The sequence below is a fragment of the Hyaena hyaena genome, unplaced genomic scaffold (assembly GCF_003009895.1).
Source record: "Hyaena hyaena isolate Hyena2069 unplaced genomic scaffold, ASM300989v1 scaffold_129, whole genome shotgun sequence".
NCBI lineage: Eukaryota > Metazoa > Chordata > Mammalia > Carnivora > Hyaenidae > Hyaena > Hyaena hyaena.
In genome coordinates this window covers 2551429-2579350 of record NW_024080763.1, presented here as the reverse complement: position 1 = coordinate 2579350, position 27922 = coordinate 2551429, and the positions used below count along the sequence as shown (strand labels likewise).

General features: G+C 51.0%; 1 protein-coding gene across 1 annotated transcript; it reads left to right on the top strand.

Annotated features, from left to right (window-relative positions):
- Positions 1 to 934: 934 nt before the first annotated feature.
- On the top strand, positions 935 to 27922 carry GPR26 (G protein-coupled receptor 26). The gene is made up of 4 exons (XM_039237890.1): positions 935 to 1602; positions 11374 to 11487; positions 24553 to 24825; positions 27799 to 27922. The coding sequence occupies exons 1-3, from the start codon at positions 935 to 937 to the stop codon at positions 24782 to 24784; spliced, it is 1014 nt and encodes a 337-aa protein (XP_039093821.1). The 3' UTR covers positions 24785 to 24825; positions 27799 to 27922.

The window sequence follows — 27922 nt, the reverse complement described above, 5'->3', positions numbered from 1 at the left end:
GAGAAACACGGGTTCCTTCCGCTCTCAGCAAAGGAGCCTACCCGAGTCCCCCCAGCTCAGCCTGCAGAGGGAGGAGCATCAGCCCTAGGAAGCTCAGCCGTACAGGTGGGGGGGACCTCCGTGTCCAGGCCTGGCGGGGCTGCTTCCCCGGCTGGGACAGGTGGCACTGAGGCGTGAAGGTGCCCAGGCATCCGTCCCCTTTCTCAGACAGACTTCCTTGACTCAGCCTGTCTTACACACACACACACACACACACACACACACACACACACACACACGCACATGCGAGCGCGCGCACACACACACACACACACACACACACACACACACACACACACACACACGCACATGCGAGCGCGCGCACACACACAAAGGAGGGCTGGAGGGGCGGGGGAGCTAGAGGAGCCAATCACCCTGCACCCGAGCCTTCAGGGCTGGTCCTCCCGGTGTGAGAGAGAGAGGGTGTGCGCTTCAGCGGGGATTTCTGCGATAGATGCGGCCAGATTCCAGAGAGGGAGAGGAGAGGAGGGGGAAGGACCAGAGGGGAGGAGAGAATTGGGGGTGGGAGAGACAGACGGAGAGAACGGCAGTGGGAGAGAGGGAAGAGAAGCGCCGCCAGGAGAGAGAAGGAGAGGGAGAGAGAAAGTGGAGGGGAGAGAAGAGAGGGAGAGCGAGCTCGGGTCTGGAGCGCAGGACCCGCGAGCCGGGGCGCCGGCGGGGGCGCGCGGCGGCGGCGGCGGCCCGCGCGCGCGGAGGGATGGGGTGAGGGCTGGGGGCGCCTGTCGGCCAGCGCGCGGCGCGGGCGCGGGGGGCCATGGCGGCGGGGCCCGGGGGGCGCGGGGCGGCGGCGGCGGCGGCGCGGGGCTGAGCGGCGGCGGGGGCGCCATGGCGGCGCCGGGTTGCGGGCCCTGAGCGCCGCGGCGGGGCGCGCACCATGAACTCGTGGGACGCGGGCCTGGCGGGGCTGCTGGTGGGCACGATGGGCGTCTCGCTGCTGTCCAACGCGCTGGTGCTGCTCTGCCTCCTGCACAGCGCCGACATCCGGCGCCAGGCGCCGGCGCTCTTCACCCTGAACCTCACGTGCGGCAACCTGCTGTGCACCGTGCTCAACATGCCGCTCACGCTGGCCGGCGTCGTGGCGCAGCGGCAGCCGGCCGGCGACCGCCTGTGCCGCCTGGCCGCCTTCCTCGACACCTTCCTGGCCACCAACTCCATGCTCAGCATGGCCGCGCTCAGCATCGACCGCTGGGTGGCCGTGGTCTTCCCGCTGAGCTACCGCGCCAAGATGCGCCTCCGCGACGCCGCGCTCATGGTGGCCTACACGTGGCTGCACGCGCTCGCCTTCCCCGCGGCGGCGCTCGCCCTGTCCTGGCTCGGCTTCCACCAGCTGTACGCGTCGTGCACGCTGTGCAGCCGGCGGCCGGACGAGCGCCTGCGCTTCGCGGTCTTCACGGGCGCCTTCCACGCGCTCAGCTTCCTGCTGTCCTTCGTCGTGCTCTGCTGCACGTACCTCAAGGTGCTCAAGGTGGCTCGCTTCCACTGCAAGCGCATCGACGTGATCACCATGCAGACGCTCGTACTGCTCGTGGACATCCACCCCAGGTGAGGGGAGGGGCGGGGAGGGCTCTGGGGAGGGCCGCGGGGAGCTCGGTTCAGGAAGGGCTCTTGGGGGAGGAAGGGGGTTCTTATGTCTCCCCACCCCACCCCCGGCGCCCTAGCGTGCAGCCACGGGCCCCTTTGCCACTGTGCCTCCCTTCTTTCTTGAAACACTGAGGTGGTGGGGGAGAGACCAGTGCTGCCGGTCTTGACACAGGTGCCTAGAGCATCCGCAAAGCAGGGCCACCCAAAGCATGGGTGACACAGTGTGTGCGTTGTTTTGAAGCCTCAGAGTAGAAAGCACGGAGTCGGCACTTTGATGAACTTGTTATACTCCCTGCAATGTGTGTGTAGTTTTCACTTTAGGAAGCCGGCAGAGAAGGCAGTGAGCTCTCTTCCCTGCTTGAGTCCTTGAAAAGGTTCTAATCAGGCCCTGAGAGTGTGGCCTAGTTGCTTGGGGAGCCCCTCTAGAACCCTTCCAGCAAGGAAGTGCTGCTCTTCTGGGTCTTTCCTCTCTGGTGTCCGCCGGCCGCCGTCTCCTGACCCTGTGTGTGTGAGTCCTCCGGCTGCACCTTCCTCTGTGGGGCCTTGAAGGAGCATCTGAAGGGCTCAAAGAGGACTGGCGGGGGGCTCTTCTTGCTCTTCTGGGACATCGCTGTCCTGTGTCTCCCAGCCTTGGGGCCCGGAGGCCCTTGCAGAGGCAGAGTGTCACCCACAAGGCTCCTGGGCCCAGACCTGCCCACACCACCTCCACCGTCACCTGGCCTGAGAAAGGCAGATCAGGGTGGGCGGCTCAGGGGCAGCTACTCCCTGGGAACTCCGGCCATCCTCGGGAGCACCTCAGGGAGGGAAGGAGGAGACTCCTAGCTGGGGTGTCCTGAGTCACCTTGGGTTTTCTTATGAGAGTAGGAGACCAAGGAAGGAAACGGCCGGTGGTGTCTCTAATTTCTCTGCCATCTTAGATCTCATCACCCCAGGGAAGGGCAGACTCCCCTCTGTTGCCCAGGGTCCTAAATAAGGGGGCTTTGGCTTCCAGATGGTGCAGAAAGTGAGGTAGACAGAGAGCTCCTAAGGGGGTTTGCTGGGGACAGTGAGGGAGCTCATTTCTTAGAGGGTGAATGCCCCTCTCCATCCAAGGAGAAGCAAGCTCATCACTGAGAGGGACAGACTGGAGGTGTCAGTCTGAGCAAAGGTTCCTTCCGCGTGAGTTATTTCTGCCTGTGAGCAATAGAAAGACAAATCCTTAAACTTCACAGTGTCTGCACATACAAAGACACACATGTATGCATTCATTGTCACCCCTCGCAATGGCCCTTCCTCATTACCTGTTGGGCCAAAGCTTCTAGCCACAGACTCTCCCTTACAGAATCATTTACAGTGAGTGTGTACGTGTGAATGACCAGTAGCACAAAGACACCAGGGCATTTGGACCCGTGTGTGTAAATGTGTGAGTGTCATGTACACAGTTGCATGTGTTCATGTACAGATCGTGTGCCTAGCAGACAGGTCATCGCATGTGTACGTTTCCCAGAGGACATGCATGCACCCTGACCACAAAGACCTGGGCTGACTCACTGCCTGTGTCTAGTCAGGGTTCAGTGTCGCTTAAGAAAATATTTCGCAGCCATAGTTGCAGAGCTGTCCCCTTCCCACCCCCAGGGTGTGAGGACCTCACTTTAGAAGGTGCATCTCTAGGGGAACACCTGGGTGGCTCAGTCAGTTAAGCATCTGACTCTTGATTTAGGCTCAGGTCATGATCTCACAGTTCGTGGGATCGAGCCCTGTATCTGGCTTTGCACTGACAGCATGGAGCCTGTTTGAGATTCTCTTTCCTTCTCTCTCTCTCCCTCTCCTCAGGTCTCCAAATACATACATACATATACATGTAAATCAGAATAAATAAAACTTAATTTTAAAAAAAGGTCCATCCCTAGGACTCGACCAGGGCTGTTTTAGATGCTGTAGGCAATGTTGTTGAACAATATAGATTCCTATAGCAGGCCCCCTAACCAGGAGTCTAAGTAGAGGAGGGTTTGAGCCAGGGGAGGAATCCTTTCTTAATCCAGACCAGTATAGATCCCATCCCTGCTGTCCCTCCATGCTCCAGAACAGGAGGGGCTGTGGCTCCTTTTTAGCCCATGTGGGATATAGGGCCACCTCCACTCTTGAAAATCTTGCAAATCTGTCACCGACTCCAGGCTGCTGCTCTGCTGGCCTCCAGTCCCCTATGCTCTCTCTGATCCCCCCTAGGGGGAACCTTGAATTCTTCTAAGCTCCAGGATGCTTTCTGAAGCTGCTACTTCTGATGCCCTGCAGGGCCAAGGAGCAGCATTAATCTGCACTGGGGAAAGGAAGGGCTTCTGGGGCAGGGATTGCCTTTGGCCGGTTCAGACGGGCCCCGCTGGCTGAGAGCTGGTGTGAGGTTATGGCATACTGGCTGCATGTGACGGCATTGTCCCTTCAGTGAACCCAACCTACCTTCTGTCCCCAGGTCCCCAGAGCGAAAGGGTAGGTGATGGGCCACAGAGGAGGGCATCAACTTCCCGACAGCTGATTCACAGCCTTCCTTCGTGGCCTTTCCAAACTCTTCCTTTCCACAAATGAGAAACTGCGCAGCTAGCTTGGTCTGATGGAGGGGGCTGCATCCAGATCCCCCAAGTCCTAGGTGCAAAGGTTCCAGAAAGATCAGCCAAGCCTCCTGGGCTGGTTTAGCGCTGATGCCAGGGGCACCTGAAGCCAGGCTTCCTTATCTGAATGGCCAGGGCAGCAATTGGGGGCCCCACTCCCTGGAGGTTTTACTTAACAGCCACCACACAAATAGCCTCCTGGGACTTAATTAGAAGGGACCCATTTTGAGTTCCCTGAGGCCCCGGGTGACATTTGTCAGGAAGCTCCCCAGTGGTGCCTGTTCTTCCCACAGAGCGTTTAACGCTGCAGCGAGTGGCTGTCTGGACTCCTTTGTTTCAATGCCACCAAAAGGTCAGGGACCCTCTGTCTTAAATTAAGTCTGCCCCCAGAGTCATTCCCCACCCCTGTCTTTCTACAGCGGTTTCTCAAGTTGTGACATTCATAAAGCAATTAGGAATTCCTCATGTTTATTACCCACCTGGTCCTCAGATTGCTCAGTTTGCTTGGTTTTGTTCCCCCAAACCATAGCTCTGGACCCGTTGTAGCCGGTCCCGTCCCCTGTGCTGCCAGAGACTTGGGCTGTCCTCTGTCGTGGGACATAGGTGGTGGCTGGGGCATGGAGGCTGCATATCTTTATCTCCCAGTGCAGCTGAGGGCTGCCACGCACCAGCACAGGTCAGTTATTTCACAGGCGGAATGTTGGTGATGCGTACCTTGTGGTCAGGGTCTTCCGACGGTCGGTGAAGTGCCGACCCTGGAGGGCGTCAGAGTTGTGGCATTGGACTTGCAAGGGCCTGTAGAGATAACTCCACTGTGCCTGTGGTTTTACAGGTGAGGAAATTGGGAGACCCAAGGAAGGAAGGTAGGGTACTTGCTTAATTGAACAGACCTAGAATGTGGCTCAAGTCAAAACTTGTGCCCGTTTCTGCCCCTAAGATTTATGGATGGGACAAAAGTGCAAATAAAGGCTCACAAACCATCTATATAAATATTTAGAAGTTCTAAATTAAGCTTACAAACTGTTAAATGAAATATGTTCTTTCCTCCTACCTTGACAAGTATACATTTATAACACTTTGCAAGGCTGGGTTCAAATTTAGAATTCTTTAGCTCCTTGGAGTTCAGCCTCATACATGGTAGGGAGAGCTGAGTTGGCTCTGAGCACACGGCCCCTGCCTCTCTTCCCCACCCCTGGCTCTACCCAGTACGGCAGGGAGTCTCCACCCCTCAGGCCCCAGGCCGAGCACTCACGTGGCATTGTCCATCCTCATGAGGATGGATGGGCCCGGGGAGATGCTGGCACACATTCTGGACACAGGGCCAGGGCATCCGGGCAGGGAGTTCTATGGTCCAGGTACGTGGGGCTTGGTCTCTGGAATGGATGCTGTGGGCTCTGCGTGGACACAGGAAGTCTTCACTTCATGGGAGGGGCATAGTCCCTTCGATGTTCAGGACCCAGGACAGGGCCCCCTCGTGTGAGTTCTGAGGCCCCCCTCGTGTGACTTCTCACACTAGTGTCCTGATCCCAAACTCAAGGTCTGCTCCACCGTGGTTCAGCCTGTTCCCTCCCCCTTTGTTTTATTCTAAAAGCCAGAAAACAAATGTGGATCACCCCGGGAGTACTTGGAGCCTGTGCTCAGGACCCACTCCACTCATCCGGGCACCAATGAAGTCCCAGACCATTGTGTTGGGCACGGAGGTGTCTCGGATTGGAAGGTTTTGGCCGTGACTACCTCATTTACTCACTTTTCAGATATTCCCAGCCTTTTCCATTCCCTTTGCCATTTATTGAAGCTTCCTGGGGAACAGCTCTTTGGCTTCACATGTCACAATGTCACAAAAAAGCCCTGTGTCCCATCACAGCCCTCAGAAACCCCCACACTGATGTCCATGCTTATATTCTGGGTGAATGCTCCTGGCCAGGGGGACCTGGGGCCCCTCTCCCTATTCACTGGAGATTCTGCCCACGAGTCTGAGGACTCCAGCCGCTACCTCTGTCCCCAGGAATAGCCGGAGAATATGTTAGTGTGACGAGACGCAGCTTGCTTATTGCTCTGTGATCCAGTGGCGGGCGGGGGGGGGGAGGGGCGGGGGCAGTGGGATCTGGGGGAGAGACCCCAGGTCCTAGAGTCAGGATAACTGGAATGAATCCCTGTTGTTTCTGTCCCGAACTCCCTGTGAGATCCTGGGTTAGGGCATAAACCCTTCTGGCCTTCAGTGTCCTCATCTGCAAATAAATAAAACAATAGCTCACAGGGCTATGAGATTTCAAGGAGCTCAGTTTTCCAAAGCTGTAGTGGGGAAAAAATGAAGGCAAGAGCAGAGCGATTTTATTGTGTTGTTCGGGGCGAGCTGTTCTCATACTGTGCTTGACAATGACGATAAGCAAGAGGGTTGCCCTGGTGCCCTGCCCTCCCCCTGTTCTGCCCTTGAAACCAGGGGAGCTCCATGGAGGGAGGAGGGGTCTGTCCCCTTGCCGGAGTTCAGGGAAGTAGCCGTGTGGTCCCTGACCCGGAGCCCCACACTGGGCATCAGTAACCAGGTGCTAGCTCTGTCTGCGTCTCACTCTGTCGTCAGGGGCAAGTCCCTGTCTTCTCTGAGCCTCCCTTTCGCCATCCGTGAGCTGCATTGGGTGGATTTTCCATACTGCATGTAACTGTGTGACCGTGGGGTCTAGCCAGTGTGTCTCAGAGCAGAGACATGACGAGGCCGGTGTGCATGCTAACCCAGATGCAACGTCCACCGCAAACACCTAAAGCATGCCGGGTGCCATTAGGTCTGCATCCACTGGGTTCCTGGAGGCCACAGCACGTAACCAAGCCAGTATCAGTCAGGATCAGCTCAGATCTCCTCTTGCACAGCCTCCAGCTGCAACTATTTCTGTCTCTCTCTTAAACGGGGCAGAAAGAAAACTTTTGCAGTGGGAGGGAGCCCTGTGGTGTGGTTTTGGAGTCTGAGGTAGTACTGGAACATGGTAATTGTTCGATAAACGTGTTGAATGAATAATCATCATGGTTAGCATTTACTGAGTGCTCACTCTGAGTCAGGCACTGCCCTGGGTACTTTTGGGGTGTTAACCTCGAGAGGAGCCTATGAGTACTCTTATAAACTGTCATTTTAGAGATGAGGAAGCTGATGAACAGAGAGGCTGTGTGACTTGCCTATAGCCACACAGCAGTTAAACGGTGAAGCCTGGATCTGAACCCAGAAGTCTGGTCCTGGTGCCACATGCTTTCTACTACACTATCAGCGAGAAAGGACTCCCGGCCAGTGGAAGGTTTCTTGGCCTTACATCCATCGATGAGCCATGCTTTGTCCTATTAACAGGCTCAAGACTTCTAAGGTTCACTTTAAAAATATCTGTTTTAGAGACAGGTTTCTACTATCATCTCTTTTGAGGAGGTCATTTAAAAAAAATAATTGAGACTTACTTTTCCTAAGATGTGTTAGGAAATGTATATGTATATGTACCTAACATATACTTATTAGGTGCTTTCTGGGTGTTCGATGCTGAGCTTTGAACTGGGGGCACCCACAGAAATAACATGTCTGCAGAGTGCTTGCTATTTAATTCTTGCTGCACAAAGCTTTGCAGGAACAAATAGAAATTTTCCCCATAGATTTTTACAGCATACAGCACTGTCATTGATCATTCCAGCCTATACAGTGTCTGCTTTCCTCTTCTGGGTCACTGAAATGTGTCCATTTATCCTTCTGAAGGCCTCCAAAGCTTTTACTAATGTCTGTTTTTAAGTATTCCTCATGTCATTAAGGTAGGATTATCTGATGCAGCAGGGAGAGGGGAGACCATTGGGTCCTCAGCCCTACAGCAGCAACCTCATTCCCCCCTGCCCCTGGAGAGGGGGGGAGGCTGCAGGAAGCTCCTTACTCCTCAAGAGCTTGGTAGCTGGTGAGTCATTTCTGTCCCTGATCAGTGGTGGCTCTAGTTATAGCTATTATGATAAATGAGGAACCAGGTTCAGAGAGATTGAGTGACTTCCCCAAGGCTGCACAGCAATGAGAGCAAGGCTGGGACTTGGACATCTAACCCAGAGCTCTTTCATTATTCCAAAGCACCTGAGAAATGGACAGCATCGTCAGGGCCACAGATTAGAGGAGGGCCCCGCCCCGGTGCCACCATCAATTTCTTCAGGGCACCCTTGCTGAGTCTTTTGTGTTTGTGTGTGAATTTGGTGCTTGCGGTTTAGGGGATGCCCAGAATGTTCTGCTCCTCTCAGGGGTGAGTGTACCGTGATGGCTCAGGATATCTAGCTCCTGTCCCAAATCTCCAACAGTTCTTGAGTCAATTACATGAATGTTTTGGGGAAAATATTTTAATATTGAAATAAACAGGCCTGTGTTACGGAGAATAGACCAAACACATCGTGCCCTTGGGTGACCGTTGTCCTGGTTTGCTGACTACTGACGGGGCTCTCCTGGGATGTCCTGGGATGCACGACTTTGGGTGTTAGAGCCAGGACAGCCCGGGCCAGCCAGGACGGATCGGTCACCTCACTGCACCCAGACCTCCTGGCTGGGGACCTCCACTTTCTCTCCACGGCCACTCATATCATGCACATGTCACAGGAGTCAGAAGACGTTGGTAGAAGAATCTGCAAAGACCCAAGTATAAATGAAAAGTGAGGAAATTAAGACTAACTATTGCTATGTGGCCTCAGGCAAAGCTCCCCCGGTCGGCTGTATTCTTCAGATTTTTTGGATGAGATGATGCCCTGGTGCTTCTCTAGGGGTATGTGATGACCCCAACTACTTGGGAGGTGACACTCAAGGCTCCAGAGTCAGGCGGCCTGGGTTCAGATCCTGCCATCCCCTAGGGTGACCTGGTTTGTCCTAGGTGGAGGGGGGATTCTCAGACACGGGACTTTCCTTTTTAAAACTGGGACAGTCTAGGGGCACCCAGATGGCTCAGTTGGTTGAGTGCCTGACTCTGGATTTCCACTCAGGTCATGATCCCAGGGTTGTGGGATCGAGCCCCGTGTTGGGCTCTGTGTTGAGCATGGAGCCTGCTTGGGATTCTCTCTCCCCTGCTCCTCCCCCACACTTGTGCGCATGCTTGCGCACACTTTCTCTCTCTCTCTCTCTCTCTCTCAAATTTAATTAATCTATCAATCAATTAATTTAAAAAACTGAGACAGTCCCATGCAAAGCATCCAGGATGTAAGACTTTCCATGCTAAAGCCAGGGCAGTCTTGATTACCCAGGATACTTTGGTCATCCTACCACCACTACTCACCTGCTGTGTGATGTTGAGCAAGTTACTTAACCCCTCTGTGCCTCATCTCCTTATCTGAAAAAAAGGTTACCATTGTATTGGTCCTGAATTCATAGAGGCATTGTGAGCGTCAAGCACATGAATGCACATGAGCCTCCCCATCACATGTCTGAAATGGGCATGAATTAAAGACCCAGGGAACGTGGGTTGTTACTCACATTAGTTGTTAGAAGTTAGTAGTGTGACTTAACAGTAATCATTTTTCAGCTGGTGTGAAACCTGTTATGTACCAAGCCAAACTCTAGTTCCCAACTCTCCATTCCGAGTCAAGGGGAAACAATCCTGCAGGAATTTCAAGGGCCTTCAATCCAGTCTCTGGTGGAATTGTCCATCTGTGGTCAGAAGTAGGGTGAAGAAGGGTTTTGACTCCGTGTTAAAATGACGGTCATGCTGGAGAGCTGGGGAGGCTCCCCTGGCGTTAATGCTCCTGCGGAACCTGGCTCGTGCACATTCTCTCCGTTCCTTGTGTCCCTTGAACACACCAACCTCACTGTGGAGCCTGGCCCCTGCAGCACGGGCCTCATTCTTCCAGGTTATCTCCACTCCCTGGGCAGCTCCGTCCATGGTCTTCCTCCTTGTTCATTTTTGGGGTGATTTGATTTACTTTAAAAAGAAACGGTAGGAACACACGCCCACATAAGATACCAAGGGATGGAGTGTGTGAAACCCTGTGGCTGGACTTGCCTTTCTGGCTCTCTGTCGGTGGTAATGGACAGCTCGCTGTTGTTCATGAATTACCCCGTGGCTGCAGAAAATGGATTACGCACAACACTTCTCTCAGCTGGCGTGAGATGTCTGCTCCCAAAAGTTTCTAGAGGAAGGGGAATCAGGACCCGGGTGTGGTTGGAGGCATAGGCAGCAGGCTCCTGATTCCATCCTCAACGCTGTGTCCCTTATTTTGCAGAGACTTGATAGTCTCTTGGCTTCACTGAAGGAATCAAGTGACTTCTCCTTCAGGGAGCCCATAATGTAGTGTCTGTAGCTCCAGGCAAGGCTGAGGCTCTGGGATGCAAGACACAGGGCTGAAGACATGGAGGAAAGGGAGCCGCATGCCACACTGCATGCAGAGTCCAGGTCGCCCCAGGTAGAAAGGATCAGCTTTGAGAAACATGGATGAGGGTTCAAATCCTGTCTCCACTTACCAGCCTACAAGCAAATTGTTTGGCTTCATTGCGTTCATGCTCTTCATTGTAATATAGGGCAGGTAAAACATATCTGGAAGGATCCATTTTGGTAAAGACAAGAATTAGAGATATTAATGGAGCACCTGGGTGGCTCAGTCAGCTAAGCGTCTGACTTTGGCTCAGGTCATAATCTCACTGTGGGTTTGAGCCCTACGTGGGGCTCAAAGCCTGGAGCGTGCTTCGGATTCTGTGTCTCCCTCTCTCTCTGCCCCTCCCCTGCTTGCACCCTGTCCCTCTCTCTCTTTCAAAAATAAATAAACATTTAAAAAATGTTTTTTAAAGAATTAGAGATATTACTTAGAGAATGTGGACTCTGGTGCTGGCGTTTTGCAGGTAATGGGTGAATTTCATGAGTAATAATAATGAGAGTTTATATGCACGTGGGCACTATGCTATTTCCTTTATGTGCTTCTGCATTGAATGCATCTCATGCATCTGTGTGCTTGTTTGCATTTAATTCTCAAAAGAACCCTTGGCGGCATTTTATTATATTTCTATGCACATTTTATAGATGATGACTCTGAAGGCTTAGCCATGTCACACTGTGTCCAAGGTCACGCGCCTACAGCCAGAACTTGACCTCAGCTCTGTCTGGCTCCTCCCTGAGTCCCTGCACGCAGCGCCCTACTCGTGTTCATTAATAGCAAGTCACCCCCTCCCTCTCACGTGCAGTGTGCGGGAACGCTGTCTGGAGGAACAGAAGAGGAGACGGCAGCGCGCCACCAAGAAGATCAGCACCTTCATAGGGACCTTCCTTGTGTGCTTTGCACCCTACGTGATCACCAGGTGAGCCTGACCGGTGGAACTTGCGCTTTGGCGGGCAAAGCAGGGCCCACATGAGCCGGAGCAGTCACCCGCCTCTCTCGGACCCGTGTTTCCAGAGAGTGGGTTGGGGGTAGCACACTTAGCAGGTTTGGCCCAAAGGAGGGCACACACCTTTCCTCTTCAGCCTCCAGTTGTCTTGAATTTGGCTCAGACCCAAAGGGGATGGTGAAAGACTCTCCCCCTGATTCCCAACTCACATCATCTAACCCTTCAGCCTCGGCTCCGGCCCCAAGAGGCCTGAAAGGGAAGGAAAGGGGAGAATGGATGGAGGGAAACGCCCTGCCTTGGTTGGGTTCCCACTGCCCCCTGAGCACAGTATGGCCCAGCCCCCAGGCGTCCTCAGCCTGGACACCCCTGTCAACAGCAGGGGCCACATGCCATGTGCACAGGGAGCGGGGAGCCGGCTTTGCGCTGTCACACCCAGGGTCTCCTGCTGCTGGTGCGGGCGCTGTGCGTTGCTCACCTTCTCTCTCACCCACTGGCCCCCACTGCTGCTGAGGTACCACCCGCTGACCTCAGGGCTGTGCATACCAAAAGCCAGCCTGACGGAGCTGCAGAATTTCCTTCCCATGCTCTGGCCAGGGAAAAAAAATAGTATCAGCCAATCAGTTTTGCACACTGGAAGGGAAAAAAAACCAACCCATGACTCTGTATCTAAAATGGCTTAACTATTTGAGAAGTTGACAAAAAAAAAAAAAAAGAGATTTTGATGTTTGATTAGGAAGTGAATGTTGAGCCTGGGAAATAGGATCTGTGCAGGTGTGTATGTGGGTGTGTGTATGTGAGAGAGATTGAAAGAGAACACAGTTTAGCATCCCACCATCCCCAGCTGGCAGGGACCTGGAAGGGACTCCCTGCCTCACTGTCACCCAGGGTGGGCTTGGATGCTCTGGGGAGGAGGACCCTGCAATAGCCAGGTCTCCCCATTTCTCCTGTCCCTACTTATACTGAGCTGATATCTGGTTCCCTGTGGTGCTGTCCGCTTTCTTTGGCCCAGGAGAGTATCTGTCCCCTCCTCTTAGGGGGTCTGCCGATTTGCAGACAGTGAGCCTGCCACCGCCCTCCCCCCCACGACACCCTCCGTATTGTCTTCTCTTGGAGTATCTTTCACTGTCTTTTCACAGATGCTTCCTCTGGGGGAAATCTCACTTTGAACGTAGGACCTAGGATTGTGTGTAGGTCTCTGGATAGATCTGATCTGGGCAGGGCAGAGCCATCAATTCTTCCTTCTAGAACCATCCACTAGACCTCACGACTGCTGGCATTTGTGTGGAATTCTGTGTGTGGCAGGGCCACTCTGGGCATTGTAGGGTGTTAGCACTGGGTCTTATCCCTACTACTCCCCACTACTTCCTTCCTGCTCCCCAGTTTTAACAACTAGAAGTGTCTTCAGACACGGCCCTGGGGTTCAGCCTCCACCCTGGTGGGGAACCCGTGGTCTAGACACTCCACATCCAGCCAGGACCACCAGAGCCTGCATAGATTGGGTTTTCCAGGGGACACGAAGCCCAGGCTGTAACAGGCAAGAGGGTTTCTATGGTGTCCAAGGGCGGGGCCACAGCACGGTTACCAGCGTGGGCTCTGGAGTGTGCCCACTGGGTTCAAACCATAGCTCCACTCCTTCCTGCTGTGTGACCTTGGGCCAGTGAGATCGCCTCTCTGAGCCTCCAGTCTCATCAAAGTGAGTAGTGCCTGCCTCTTAGTGTTGTTTTGAGGATTGAAGGGCTTTGAGCGTGAGGGGCATGGGCAGCACAGACCTGGCATGGATGACATCTGTAGTTGGCACTCCCTCCCTGTCTTTGTAGCCCCCCACCCCCCCGGGACGTCGTGGGACTGGCTGCTGCGTGCAGTGAGGGGATCAGATATAGCGAGGAGAGAGGCATCTGGAGGGAGGGGCAGGCAGGCGCCCCTCCTCTTAGATCCCACAGGAAAGGGGACCTGTGGGCTAATGACGGGAACTTGAACCCTCAGAGGAGAATAGGTAATGTGGCTCCAACTTTAAACTATTGGATTTTTCTCTGGCTTAATCTCATTTCCCAACAAATTTTTCCTTTTTTCTGATTATAGCTCGGTTCCTCTAATGGTGCCTAGAAAATAACGTTTCAGCCAAATTGATGGTAGATTCACAAGGCAATATGCTCTCTCCAAATGGATTTGATGCATTTGGGGTTTTTAAAAATATTCGCAGAACCGTTCATCTTTGATGGGGACGAATGGTAACTTACTAAGGAGAAAAAGCTATGCCCAGAAAACCTCATAAATACAAAAAGGCTCTGGCGAAGCCTCCCCCAGCCTTGCCTTTCTTTCTTTTTTGGGAAGGTGGTAAATTTTTAATTTTATTTTTTTGTTGAAGTATAAGTAACATACCGTACTGTTTTAGTTTCACTTGTATAATGATCCAACAATTCTGTACATTACTCAGTGCTCATCACAACAAGTGAACTCCTGATCCCCTTTATCTGTTCACCATCTGCCTCCCCTCTGCCCACCACCACTTTGTTCTCTGTACTTAAGCATCTGGGTTTTTTGGTCTGTGTCATTTGTTCTTTGTTTCTTCCTTTGTTTTGTCTCTTAAATTCCACACATCAGTGAAATCATACAGTATTTTTCTCTCACTGACCTATTTCGCTCAGCATAATGCCCTCTAGATCCATCCATGTTGTTGCAAATGGCAAGATTTCATTCTTTTCTATAGTTGAGTGATATTCCATTGTATATATATACACCACCTCTTTATCCATTCATCAGTCGATGGACACTTGGGCTCCTTCCTTATCTTAACTTAATTGTACCCAATGCTGCTATAAACAGGTGTTCATATATCTTTCCAAATTGGTGGCTTTGTTTTCTTTGGGTGAATACCCAGTGGTGAGATTACTGGATCAAGTGCTATTTCTGTCTTAATATTTTGAGGGGCCTTCATACTGTTTTCCACAGTGGCTGCACCAAGCCTTTTTCCTCCCTTTTCTCCACATTCTCGCCAACACTTGTTGTTTTTGGTCATTTTGATTGCATCCATTTTGACAGGTGTGAGGTGGTATCTCATTGTGGTTTTGATTTGCATTTCTCTGACGATGAGTGATGTTGAGCATTTTCTCATGTGTCTATTGGCCATCTGTATGTCTTCTTTGGGAAAAAAATCTATTCAGGCCCTCTGCTCATTTTTTTTGTTAGATTAATTGTTCTTTTTGTGTTGAGTTATAGAAGTTCTTTATATACTTTGAATATTACCCTTTTTCAGATATGTCATTTCCAAATATCTTCTCCCATTCCCTGGGTTGCCTTGTCATTTTGTTGATGGTTTTCTTTACTGTGCAGAAGCTTTTTATCTTGGTGTCATTCCAATAGTTTAATTTTGCTTTTGTTTCCTTTGCCTGAGGAGACAGATCTAGAAAAGTGTTTCTATGGGTGATGTCAGAACCGTTACTGTCTGTGTTTTCTTTTAGACGTTTTATGGTTTGAGGTCTGACATTTAGGTCGTTAATCCATTTTGAGTTTATTTTTGTATATGGTGTAAGGAAGTGATCCAGTTTCATCCTTTTTTTAAAAAAGGTTGGTTTTTTTTTTTTTAACATTTATTTATTTTTGAGAGACAGAGAGAGACAGAGCGTGGCATCTGGCATTGGTGGTTTCAAGACTTCCTAGGGGATTCCAGCCATGAGTGGTGTTGAGAATCACAGCTCCAGTTCTCTCTCTCTCTCTCTCTCTCTCTCTCTCTCACACACACACACACACACACACACACACACACACATACACACACACACATCACCCATGAGGAGACTGAGGACAGGGTTGTAGGGTGGCAATTGCATTGCCCAGAGTCTCACACGGAGTCAGTGGTGGGGCTGAGCCTCCAACCTCAGTGGGCTGTCTACCAGCCCTTCAAGCTCTCAGAAAGGTCCTCCCCTGCTTTCTCACTCATGTCTGTGGCTGTGGCAGACAAGTGCCTGGCACTCAGAGACGACTCCATGACCCTCTTCCCCAGAACCTTCTTCCCCATCAGGGGTAGATTGCCACGGCTTGTCAATGACTGTGTTGTATTAGGATTCTCCAAACAAACAGACGAGTAGAATAAACATATAGACAGAAAGACAGGCAGGCAGATAGATAGATAGATAGATAGATAGAGAGAGAGAGAGAGAGATAGAGAGATAGATAAATAGGCACACAGGTAGATAAATAGATAGACAGACAGATAAGAGAGAGAGAGGGAGAGTCTGAGAAGTCCCACAATCTGCCCTCTGTAAGCCGAAAACTCAGGAAAGCTGGGGTGTAGAGCTCAGTTTGAATCTGAAGTCCTAGCCAACTGAAAGAGCTGATTGTGTAAGTCTTGGTCCAAGGGCTAGAGAAACTGAGACAAGACGTCTCAAGTCAGTCAGTGTGGCAGGGAAAAAAGGGGCAAATCCCTCGTTCCCCTGACGCTGGCTATGTCCAAGCTGTCACTGGAATGGTTGATGACCGCTCGGTTGGGGAGGGCAATCTGCTTTGCTGAGTCCACTGACTCAAATGCTAAGCTCATTTGGAAACACCCTTCCAGATGCACCTAGAATGTTTAATCTAGGCACCAGTGGCCAGTCAAGCTGACACATGACATTAGCCATCACACCTGGACTCCTGGACTCAGGCCAGCTGGCTGCCCCTCCATGAGCCTTGTGGAGGGCCACCCTGCCCTGGGACAGACAGGAACCCAAGGAACAGGGCAGAGGTGGGCCCTGGAGAGCTTCAGGGCTCAGGATGAAGGTCACCTCCTTGGTCACACAACACAGGCTCTCCTGGGAGCAGTGGGGGCTGCCTGTGTCTCATCAACGGTGATAATGGTACAAGGGGATTGAGCTCAGCAAGGTCCTAAAGAGGCAACTAGAAATGAGGCAGGTGTGGACCCTGTGAGGAGCCAGGTCCCTGAGGTGTAGGGCTCCTGGCGTCATTAGAGAGAATAAGCACCCAGAGGCAGCATGTAGAGTGTGGGTGGGCTTATGGGAGCTAGGAGGTATGTTCTGGCAACAGGTAAGCTGGGCCTGACATGGCTGTGCCTTCCAGGCACTTTACATCTTGTTCACGTTATTCTCCTGGACTCCACAGTGCTCCCAAGGGGTGCGGTGGGCAAGCCGTGTGAGCTGCACTGTGCAGATGGGGGAACTGAGGTACAGAGAGGGAAGGGATTGCAAAGGTCATTTGGCTAACAAGGCACAGGGAACTGGGCAGCCAGAGCCCAGCCTTGGACATCACTGAGAGGCCCTGGGGACTCTCCTGGATCCAGCACCAATTCATTATTCTCTGCCTCCCTCCTGTGCATGGAAATAACAGTCAAAACCACTGAGGCAGTAACTGGCTCACTCTGTGGAATTCAGAGAGGAAAAGAATGAGCCCTGTGTCTCTGAAATTAATCCTGTTAAGTCCCTCCTCTGTGCCTGGGGCTGCATCATCCTCTGTGCCTTGATAACATCCTCACTTCAAGATGGGGGTACGGAGGCTCAGACAGGCTCTGGCCTTGCCTAGTCCAGGCACTGACTCAGCCAGGGTCCCAACTCGGACCTAAAATCAAAGCCCGTGTATAGGGCCCCTCACGCTGCACTGCTCTGCTTCTTTTCCAAGAACACAGTGGTTCCCACTCTCCTCCCAGAAGGACATAGGAAGGCACTCTGTGCTGTGACCCCCTCAGAACCATAATGATGCAATTTCAGAGATGACTGGGTTCAAGCTGTTCGAGTGTCACTTAAACCCGTTGATGAGCTTCTAGCTGAACTGCAGTGACTGTCTATACAGGTGGCCTGTCTTGCTACTTCCACTCATTCCAGCCTTATAAATGAGGACGCATGCAAGAGCACGGGTCAACATCAGGACTGCTATGGTGAACCCCGGGAGCTGGCAGAATTGGAACACTGGAGAAGAGAAGGGGCTTCTGCTATGACCTCCACCACCTTTTTGAGTTGATCAAGTTCTGGCTGGCTGGGAGGGGGTCCTTCTCTTTGTCTCCAACTAGTCACATCTACCTGATAGCTTTCTCAGATAGGAAAGCATCATTCTTGGATCAAGAACCCTTTGGGTCTTCAAATAGGTTCTCAAGCTTCCCTTCTTGGAGAACGTGAAGTCTTTATAACTGCACCTGGCACCTGTCATTGGACACCTATAAGGCACCTAAGAGGTACCAGTACATACCTGATTGTACCTAGTACAGCTCCTCTGCAAGGTAAGCACTAGACTCCTTATCTTACAGAAGTTCAGAAGGTGAGATGAGTTATCCACGGGCACAAGAGTAGCTACTGGCAGAATCAAGGGTTAAAGGTCACTGTCAAGCCTGATGGCAATAATTTAGCCTTGCAGCTGTCCTACATCTCCAAAGCCTGGGGACCAGGGATCTGGAAATACAGAGATGCCCATTTGCAGGGTGGATACCCGTCCAACTTCCTATGCCCCAGCACCTTGGTGTGAACCCCACATGGCCCCTATAGCACCCATAGGTGAAGGCAAGTGGGCATGTGAGACCTTCCACTAGAAGAAGTGGTGGGTATTCATGAGGTCACCTCTGACCTCCCACGTGGCTGACAGCAGCTTGGGTAAACCTGGAGTGGGACCCAGAAGCCATCAGCTCTGGCAGCTGGAGCCATCAGCAGACTTGGTTGGCACAGTGCTGGCTATGTAGCACATACCTTTCAGAAAGACAGGTCCCTGAACTGTACCAACCAAAAAGCCACTTGCATCCGCACCTTGGAGCATGTCAGTTGACCGTGGAAAACATTTGGAAATCTCCACCTTCACTCTTAATAGGAGTCACTACCTTCTATTATGGACACTGGTCCTTTTGTTCCTTAAAGCCTTGATAGGTCACATTTGACTTTTTCTAAGTGTTGGAGCAGGGTCTGAAGATCTGCAACAGATTCTCATCCAAAAGCTCTAATTAAATTTTTCTGAATTAAAATTCACATGTCTAGAAGCATTTGTAAGGCTATTATCTCTGCAGCAACATATGCTTAGAAACAATTATGGTTGTCCCAAATCACCAGAGTGGGGCTTTGAAGCATCAGTGGATCTGACAGCACCATTGTTGTGGTTTTTCAAAGTCATGGGATTATGTAGATGGTAGAGGGATTTAATATGCTGTTGGTTGTCTGGTGTTAATATTCTTTTAATAAAATACTTTCCATTTTAATGTCTCATGAAAATGTAAAGTGTCAGCTTATTGCTTACAGGTCTTCAAATACACAAACCAAGTTCTCCAGATGTCAGGCTGGCTTCCCGAAGAATTTTCTGTGGCCCATGTTGTTTTTGGTGCACAGTGTGCATGTGCGTGTGTGCGTGTATATACACATATGCGTGTGCACACAGTAGTGGGGGCAGGAGAGATGATGGAGACATGTAAAATGTAAAGAGAGGGTGCTATTTACCACTTTATTTCATTTTTAAGTCTAATGATGTTTTTGTGTTTGTTTTTTAATTTTATTTAAATCCAAGTTAGTTAGCCTATAGTGTAATACTGGTTTCAGGAATAGAACTTAGTGATTCATCACTTACATAGACCACCCAGTGCTCATCCTAACAAGTGCCTTCCTAATGCCCATCAGCCATTTAGCCCATCCCCCAACCACCTCCCCTCTAGAACCCCCAGTTAGCTCTCTGTATTTAAGAAACTGGTTGAACTGATACATGAATGCAGCAAAGTCAAAGGGTATAAAATCAGCATACAGAAATCAGTTGCATTTCTATATACCAACAGTGAAGCAGCAGAAAAAGAAATCAAAGAATCAATCTTATTTAGAATTGCCCCCCAAACCATAAAATACCTAGGAGTAAACCTAACCAAAGAGGTAAAATATCTATATGCTTAAAACTGTAGAAAGCTTATGAGAGAAACTGAAGAAGACACAAAGAAATGGAAAAACATTCCATGCTTATGGATTGGAAGAAAAAAATATCTGTACTACCCAAAGCAATTGAATAACATCAGCATTCTTTACAGAGCTATAACAAACAATTCTCAAATTTGTATGGAACCAGAAAAGACCCTGAATAGCCGAAGTCATGTTGAAAAAGGAAACCAAAGCCAGAGGCATCACCATTCCGGACTTCAAGCTGTATTACAAAGCTGTAATCATCAAGACAGTATGGTGCTGGCACAAAAACACACACATAGATCAATGGAACAGAATAGAGAACCCAGAAATGGACCCATAAATGTATGGCCAGCTAATCTTCGACAAAGCAAGAAAGAGTATCTATATGGAAAAAAGACTGTCTTTTCCTCAAATGGTGCTAGGAGAAGTGGACAGCGACACGCAGAAGAATGAACCTGGACCACCTTCTTGTACCATACACAAAAATAAACTCAAAATGGATTCAGAGAGAGCTAATTTACCACATTAAGTGCAAGAGTTGAAGGTAAAGGTCTTTGGCAGTACCCTGGATGGGGTTGCAGAGGTGGGGGTGAGGGGCAGCCTGACCAGGCAGGCGCATGGTCACTGGCACCCACAACCCGAGCTTCAAATCCTAGTGTTTCCACTTCCAGACCATGTAGCCTGGCACATTACTTCGACTTGGCTCCTCCTCTGTTCCGTAGGGGGAACACTCTCGGGAGCTTGAGGCAATGTCTGTGAAGTGGCTATCAAAGCACTGAGCCCTGGGGGACCCAGAAGGGTTGCTGGGTCTACAGCTGCTGGTATTACTGGTCCTATCCTCACCCCCAGAACTTGGTTTCTTTGGAGATTCTCATTGTCGAGCAGAATTGAGACACTGGTCTCTCTGGACGTCCAGAGAATGGAGTTCTGGCAGATGTACCCCCATCCTTTCTCCAGAGACCGGGACTGCCAGGATGCTGGGTGAGGGTGGGGCCTGCAGGGGAGGGGTGAGAGGGGAGGCTTCGGGGCCTCATCAGCTCTTGGATGTGACAGCCAGGGCAGGGACTTACCAGTGACCCAGATCAGAGGGTTTCCTGCCAAGAGAGAAGAGTGTGGCTCCCGGGAAGAATACCTCCCCACAACAAATGCAGATCAAAGGGGTGGAGGGGTGGGGCCGGGCGCTCAGGACCCGTGGAGGCGGGGGATCTGCGGGTATCTGCTCTGCGTCACCGAGTCAGAAAAATACACTTCTCTGTGCTGTGCTTCCGGTTTGTGAACAGGTCCACACCCTACAAGATTTCCCACCTCCCACCATCCTGGTGGTGCTGGGCCTCCCCGGGGTGCTCCCCGCACAGCTCTGAACCACCTGCCTCAGAGTCACCTGGGAGGCTGGAAAAAGCAGATTCCTGCCCCTCTTCCCCTCTTCTCACCCTGCCCTGCTGATGAGAGGGTGGGCTCTCACCCCGGGGCATATGCGTGCAGAGCTGTGTCCAGGGGGCATCTGGGGGCAGGCCTGGGTGCATCTTGAGCAGAGATGCATAAACGCTTCCTCCTGAACAGAGCCTGCAGGCAGAAGGTTTTTCTGGTTCATACCCCAGACAATAAGTACCTGAAGAATCACTTTGGTGCTTAACGGAAGGTCAGGGATTAGGGGCAGAGAGCTTGGCTTCCTGGAGATCAGAGAAGAGGCAGTACCCTAAGGCTTCTGTAAGCCCCGGCGTCCACCTTGCTGCACACAGGGCTCTAGGACTGGGGTGGGGGCTCGGTGCCATGTTGTGATGTTATAGCCACCAACAACCAGTCTTGCCTAACAGGCTCCTGCACGCCCTTGGGCTTCCTCAATCTGCCACTAACTGAGTGGCTCTAACAATAGAAATGTATGTCTCAGTTCCAGAGGCTAGAAGTTCAAGATCAAGGTGATGGCAAGGTTGGTGCCTTCTGAGGCCGGGGATGAAGGAGGATTTGTTCCACGGCTCTCCCCTGGTTTCTGGGAGTCTTCTGTCAGCCTCTGACGTTCTTTGGCTTATAGAACATGACCCAGACTCTGCTTTCATCCCACTTGGCTTTCTCTCCCTATGCATCTGCGTCCAAATTTTCCCCTTTTATAGGGACATGAGTCATACTGGATTAGGGGCCTACCCGACTCCATGCTGACCCCATCTTACTGATTACATCTGCAACAACCCTGTTTCCCAGTAAGGTTGCATTCTGAGGTATTGGAGGTTAGGACTTCACCATATGAATTGGGGGGAGATAATTCAACCCACAGCAGGTGATGTAACAAAGGGAAACAAAGGACCACTTTACACCTAAGCCCAATAATCCCTAAGCTGTTGGTAGGGGCAAAGAGAGGGGAGTTCAATAATCCACTAAAGAGAGAAGAGGCAGAGCATGGCAGGAACACTTTAGCACGCGGTGACATTGCCCACGAGGAGAATACGACAGATCAGAACTGGCCATGCCCCTCTCCTGGAGGGGAGGGCGCTCGGAGAGGGTGAGCAGAGCTAGAGCTGGTATAAGATGGGCTGGAGGATTCCCTCTGTAAAAGGTCAGCTGGAGAGAACCACATGGTATCCCTGCCCAGATCTAGAAGTAGAAAGAAGCAGTTGTGGCAATGTAGAAATCCTTGTCCCTTCTTGGTCCCCTCAAACACACGGGGACTTGGAACTGTCAGAGCTAGGTCAGAGCAAAGCCAGCCACCAGCAGGTACACAGCATGGGGTGGGGGTCCATGTGCACCGGAAAGGCAGGAAGTGGGTCAGCCAGCCACACTTGAGCACAGAGGGGGCATCCCCACTTCAGGCTGGTCCACCAGCTGCACCAGAGCAGTGCCCAGGCCTGTATGGATCCAAAGCGTCCCTTAATTTGGAGGCCCTGACAAAGGCCATACACTGGCTTTCCGGAACAGGAATCACTGTGTGTACTGTGGACGGGGGCAAGTGACAAGGTTCTGGGGAACACATATCCATGGAGAAGGGGTTCTTGGGCTGGGAGAGACGCAGAGCTCATCTGGTCCAGTCTGCGGTGCTGGATCTGAATCCCAGCGTGGCCTTTAGTCAGGACCTGGGCTGTAGTAGAGAGTGGAACCGGGTTTCTGTGTGGGAGAGATGCTGGTTCTCTGAGCCTTGAAGTCCTTGTCTGTAAAATGGGAATAATGATACCCACTACAGGACACGGGATACAAGATAATTTTAAGAGCAGAGATTGTGTACATCATTTGTTTTGCTCAAAGTAGACTCTCAGCTGGGAATTATTATAACTGAACCAGGCAGAGGATTCAGACTTTACATAAAATCTCTGAGAAGCGACAGAAGGGGATTTTACCTCTTAGTTATCTAGGGGCCAAATCTTACATTGCCCGGAATAGTTTTATCCTGTGAAATCCACAGAACTTGTAGGTAATGATGTTGATCTTGCTGGACGGTTTAATGATATTTGGCTCTTTCAAGAAGTCCTCTCGGGAGAGCCAGGGATGCTAAGAACGGAATTTAGTGACACATTGAAGAGCAGACATTTTGGGAAAAGCCATTTGGCATCGCGTAGCAACAATGTGTTGGCATTCAGCTATTTCATTGTTATTATTAGGTGTGAATTCTGAATTCAAGGCTTTTGTCCCCTTAAAGTCCTCACTTCCCAAAATAGGTTTCTTGAAAGTACAGCTTTTCTAAATGCCAACAGCTCCATTTCCCCATTTGGGCTCACAAGGACATGAACAGAAACGAGGCCACGTTCCCCCATGAGGTCAGAGGGCAAAGGTAGCCAGTGGTGCCAGAAACAGGAAGCCAAAGAGGGGGGTTTCAGGATGGGTTCATTAAGAGTCTATTCAAAAAAGGGGCATTGCAGAGGAGGCTCAGATCCCTCCAGCTCTTTCCTCCTTCCCTTTGTGAGCTTGACCCCACAGCCTCAGCCTGAAGACAGCCAGGAGAGGCACACAGCTTGGCCGCACATAGTGACAGCTCCAGCTCAGTCCTTTCTGAGCCTGGGGCCTCACCTGGGTGGCCCACCACACTGAGAACCACCACTGCCTGTCATCCTGCAGACACCCGCCCATCCCCCACCCCGGGAGAATACAGGTGCCAGATCGAGGAGCACAGACTCTGGACCTTCCTCCCTTACAACCTGCTATGTGACGCTGGGCAACCCCTTCTTCTCTCTGGACCTCAATGTCCTCATTTGACAGTGGACAGGAGAGGGTAACTTATGATCTCCAATCTGTGGCCTTTTCTACCTTGTACCAATGCTGCATAATGTCCAAATATGGTCGGTGGTACTGGACACAGTGGAGAAAGGAGAGTAAGGGGCTTGATTTGGGGGGGTGGGGTCCATTACATAGAGGAAAGCTTTTATTTCCTCACAGTCTCGCATTCACACCATTAAAGGGATTTGTTCAATGGGCACCAGGGGACATTCAGAAAAATACCCCTTTGGATACATAGGCTGTGTCTCCCCTTGCCTCCCCCCAAAGAATGGGGGTTACTTTAGGGTACCCTGACTGCTGTTATTGCCAAGGGCCCCCCAGAATCCTGGCCCTGGGAAGAGGCCTTCCTCCTCTGTAGATCTTCCTGATGTAAAACATAGTTGGAACTGTGCAGAGAGGTTGCAAAATTGTTCTCAGATCTCCCTCCCAGGCAGCCTGCTCAGGAGGGCAGAGCTGGAGTCGAAGCAAAGAATCTGTCTCTTCCGGTGGCCATGATTGTAGAGATGATCTTATTCAACTCCTCATTTTTCATCTCAAACCTGTGTGCCCAAGGAAGGGAAATGACTGGCCCAGGGTCACACAGAAGGACAGTAGGAGAGTTGGAGCCCGTGGCCAGGATACTAGCCTATTTCTTAGGTAAGCTTGGGCCCCAGAGTCAGACAGACCTGGGTTCACATCCTGCCTTTACAGTTTGCTGGCTGTGTGACCTTAGGCAAATGACTTAACCTCCTTGGAAATCTATTTCCTGACTCATAAAACAGAGGTGGTTACATCTGCCTGGGGATCCATGAAGTCACGTGTATAACGTATGCAGTGAGTCCAGTAGCCAGAATGAACTAAGTGCTTGATTCCTGTCCACCATCCATTACTGTTACTGTTACTGTTGTAAATCACAGCTGCCATCATTGTTGTTGAGGAGGCAGTCCCAGAAAAGCTGAGGCTCGCCAGGAGGCTGTGCTCACAGTGACGCCCCCTCCCCCCCTGCGTGTCTCCGCAGGCTGGTAGAGCTGTCCTCCTCGGTGCCCATCGGCTCCCACTGGGGTGTGCTGTCCAAGTGCTTGGCCTACAGCAAAGCTGCGTCTGACCCCTTCGTGTACTCCTTGCTGCGACACCAGTACCGCAAAAGCTGCAAAGAGATTCTGAACAGGATCCTCCACCGGCGCTCCCTCCACTCCTCGGGCCTCACGGGTGACTCCCACAGCCAGAACATTCTGCCGGTCTCTGAGTGAAGGATGCCACTCCTGCTGGAGAGTGAGGAAGGAGACAGCTGGTGAGAAGTGGGGAGAGGGGGGGCTCAGGGTCCTGGGTGGGCACCCCAGCTGCCACCCGCCTGGCCGGCCCAGCGGTCCCAGTTCCTTGGCTTGTAGGGGTTCTGAAGCCTGCTTCCTGGTTCCTCAAGGGCAGAGGTTGGACTGTCCCTGTTTTGCACCAAAGGATGACTGTGGCTACTTGCTCTGGCTTTTCTTTCTGAGAAGCTCCTTTGGGTGCCTGGACTCCCCAGAGACTCCCCAGGAGTGACACTGAGTCCAGTCATGATCAAGGACATGCAGTGCTGGTGGCAGGTGGGAAAGCATGGTGTCCACCTGCTTCCTAACCAGTAGGCATTGGGCTCCATGCTGAAGAAAAGAGGTGGTCTCCATGAGAATCGGCCATGCTGCAAGTGAGGTTGGCAGTGGCCGTTTGGTCTTACGTCTAGCATGGCAACTCTTCTCCACATGGTTGTGGTGGCTGCTTTGACCCAAATACTATCCAGCTGATACTCAGTTGTGCTCAGCTGGGAGTCTTGGGACCCTGAGTCCAAGGGGAAAACATTTAACAACTAGGGGCTACCCAATTGTTGCCAAGCAGTTGTCTTAGAAATGGTTATGTTGGATTAAACTCTGGTCCCTCTCTTCCCCCCAGAAGCTAACATTTGTGTGTGTAGACAATCTTAGCATGAAAATGGCTTATATAGGCAGGTAATACATGTAATACTGTTCTTGGAGGTCTGACCTTGAAGTCACCTTCTTCTGATTCACATGTCATAACTGTTGGAGCCAGGGAGAGGGGGGAGGGAGGTGGCTGCTTGGTGCCCCCACCCCTTGTTGTGACCTGAATCTGTAGGAAGCATTTCACCTTGTCTCACACATCTCCTCGGACACGTCTTTGTGATGCACCCCCAAGAACTGACCTGAGCCGGGTTTTAGCACTGATTCTAAGGCACTAGATTCCATCATCTTATTGGTTCCTTTTTTATTCTTTTTGAGTCTATCAACAGAAAGTAGAGGCTGTCCCAGGTGACCAAGAAAGTGCCCTGTGCTAATGAAGGGAGAGTGACATTTTCATTGAAAATTCTGACTTCAATAACTATGGCCATCCATTCACAACCCCATCTTGATTTACCAAAAGCCGAGGTGAGTGGGCCCTGCTTTCTGCCCATCCGTCTTTGTTTACCATTTCAGATGACCTGTGAAGGTTGAGAACAGTTACTTCTCGGTCCTCCATTCCGATGCCTGCAGGATGGAAAGGAGGGAGAGCCATAGATAGCAGTGGGTCCTCCTCTCTTTCCAGCCCTGTGTGTCCTGACTTTGGAAGTACAGAGGGGAGGACACAGTCCAACAGGGCCTGCCTGGGAAGAGCCCAATGCTTTTAACTGCCAGGTGGCCCCAGTATGGAAAGACAGAGAAACGTTGTGTGTATCTATTTGCAAAGATGTCTTATTCACCTCGGCTTGTCTTTTAGCAAACAGGGAGCTGAGCCCGGCCTCGTTTTGCCTACTTTCAAGGTTTTCATGGAGACTAGACCAGGAACAGACGTATCCTCTGACGCCTTGGCATCCATTCAGTTATAGTTGGAGGTGTGCTCACACGTGCCTGGGGAAGCCACTGGGGCACGTCCCTTCCCAATTCCGTGTTCAGGGACCTCACATTGGTAGCTTGAAATCAGCCGTGGTGAGAATATTCATACCAAGGAAGTTAACAAAGGCAACGAGGAAGGACTTCTGCACTGAGAGATGGTTGTGCGGCATCTACCAGCACACCATTGCCCAGACATGACTTTGTGTATTCCTGAAAACGTGCTCTGATTCAGGGCAGGTTAGACTGCACAGGTAGACTTTCACTTTTGTGGCTCTTTCCCAGTGACAAGTAGCTGTTCACCCCACCTTGTCCCAACACCAGACGTACCAATGAAGTTGAAAACAAGTAAGGAGCCAGGAAAATCCACACAACGGAATCCGACAATCTCCCTCTTCACACAAATATTCTCAAAATTGGGCAACAGATCAGTAGTGACCTAGTGGATGAGGTTACTAGACAGTCAAGTTCAAGCAGCAAAATGTGTTTTCATCAATGTCAAATCCCCTTCCTGCTTATTCCATGTGGGCAACATATTATAATCCTGGAAATAACTGGATCTCTTTGACCTCTTTTTGAGCTAAGAAACAAAACATTTGCCACCCACAGCACCAAGTATCTTAAAGATACATGTCGTAATTTTTGCCAAACCCCTAGGACTGCTGAAAACACACACACACACACACACACATACACACACACACTTACACACACACTAAAATCAGCTGTATTGGCATCATGTAGACAAAAGCCCAGATAAGCTGAAGGGGGTATTCTCGTTACCATTTGGACAGGCTTTAAAAGCCAAGGAGAAGTAAGGAGAAATCACTGCATTAACGGTCAGCACCAACCAACTCTGTTATAATTATCTTTAGATGTTGATACTTATCTATACACAGTCTATAAAATTTTCCCCTGGCTTCATTATTCCCAGGTGAATTCTCTACCTCATTTGGTAATTTAATTTATCAAAAGTAATATGGGTTTCTCAGGTGAAACACTCAGAAACAGCAAGACCAGTGAGGCTAGGCTTACTTACTTGACTGTAGTCTAGCATGAGGCTTGAGGTTCAAGGCCCAGACTCTGGGGGACAGCCGGACCAGGCAGGAAAGCACGCCAGGAAGCTTGGAAATAAAGCCTGACCTGCAGGGGCCATCCGATTCCTAATCCCACACTTAGGGCTCTGTTTCTAGCCCTACATGATCAGAAATATAGGTTTAACTCCAGCCCCTGGTGGCTTTTCCAGTCAGTCACTCGGCAGCTACTCCAGCTTTTTCTTACACTTCTAGAAGGAGGCGATTTCAGAGCCCTGAGACCCACTAAGGTAGGTCAGGTGAGGGTCATGATTTCTGGAGTTTGTGTGTCTCGTGGTTGGCTGACCTCCCAAGAGCCAACCTGTTTTTACTTAGAAACCCACCAGGTCATGAGAGAAGTTGACTTCAGCCACCTAATACCAATGGAGCCTTCCGTGCGGGATTCAGCTCAGTCTTCTGTCACCCTGAGCAATAAACCTCTCTCCTCATGTTTGTGAAA

What these genes read in the sequence shown, in the direction of transcription:
- GPR26 (XM_039237890.1), top strand. Translation starts at nt 935, where the DNA reads ATGAACTCGTGGGACGCGGGCCTGGCGGGGCTGCTGGTGGGCACGATG. An exon ending in CTCGTGGACATCCACCCCAG is followed by an intron (nt 1,603 to 11,373) that starts GTGAGGGGAGGG and finishes TCTCACGTGCAG; the next exon opens with TGTGCGGGAACGCTGTCTGG. An exon ending in GCACCCTACGTGATCACCAG is followed by an intron (nt 11,488 to 24,552) that starts GTGAGCCTGACC and finishes GTGTCTCCGCAG; the next exon opens with GCTGGTAGAGCTGTCCTCCT.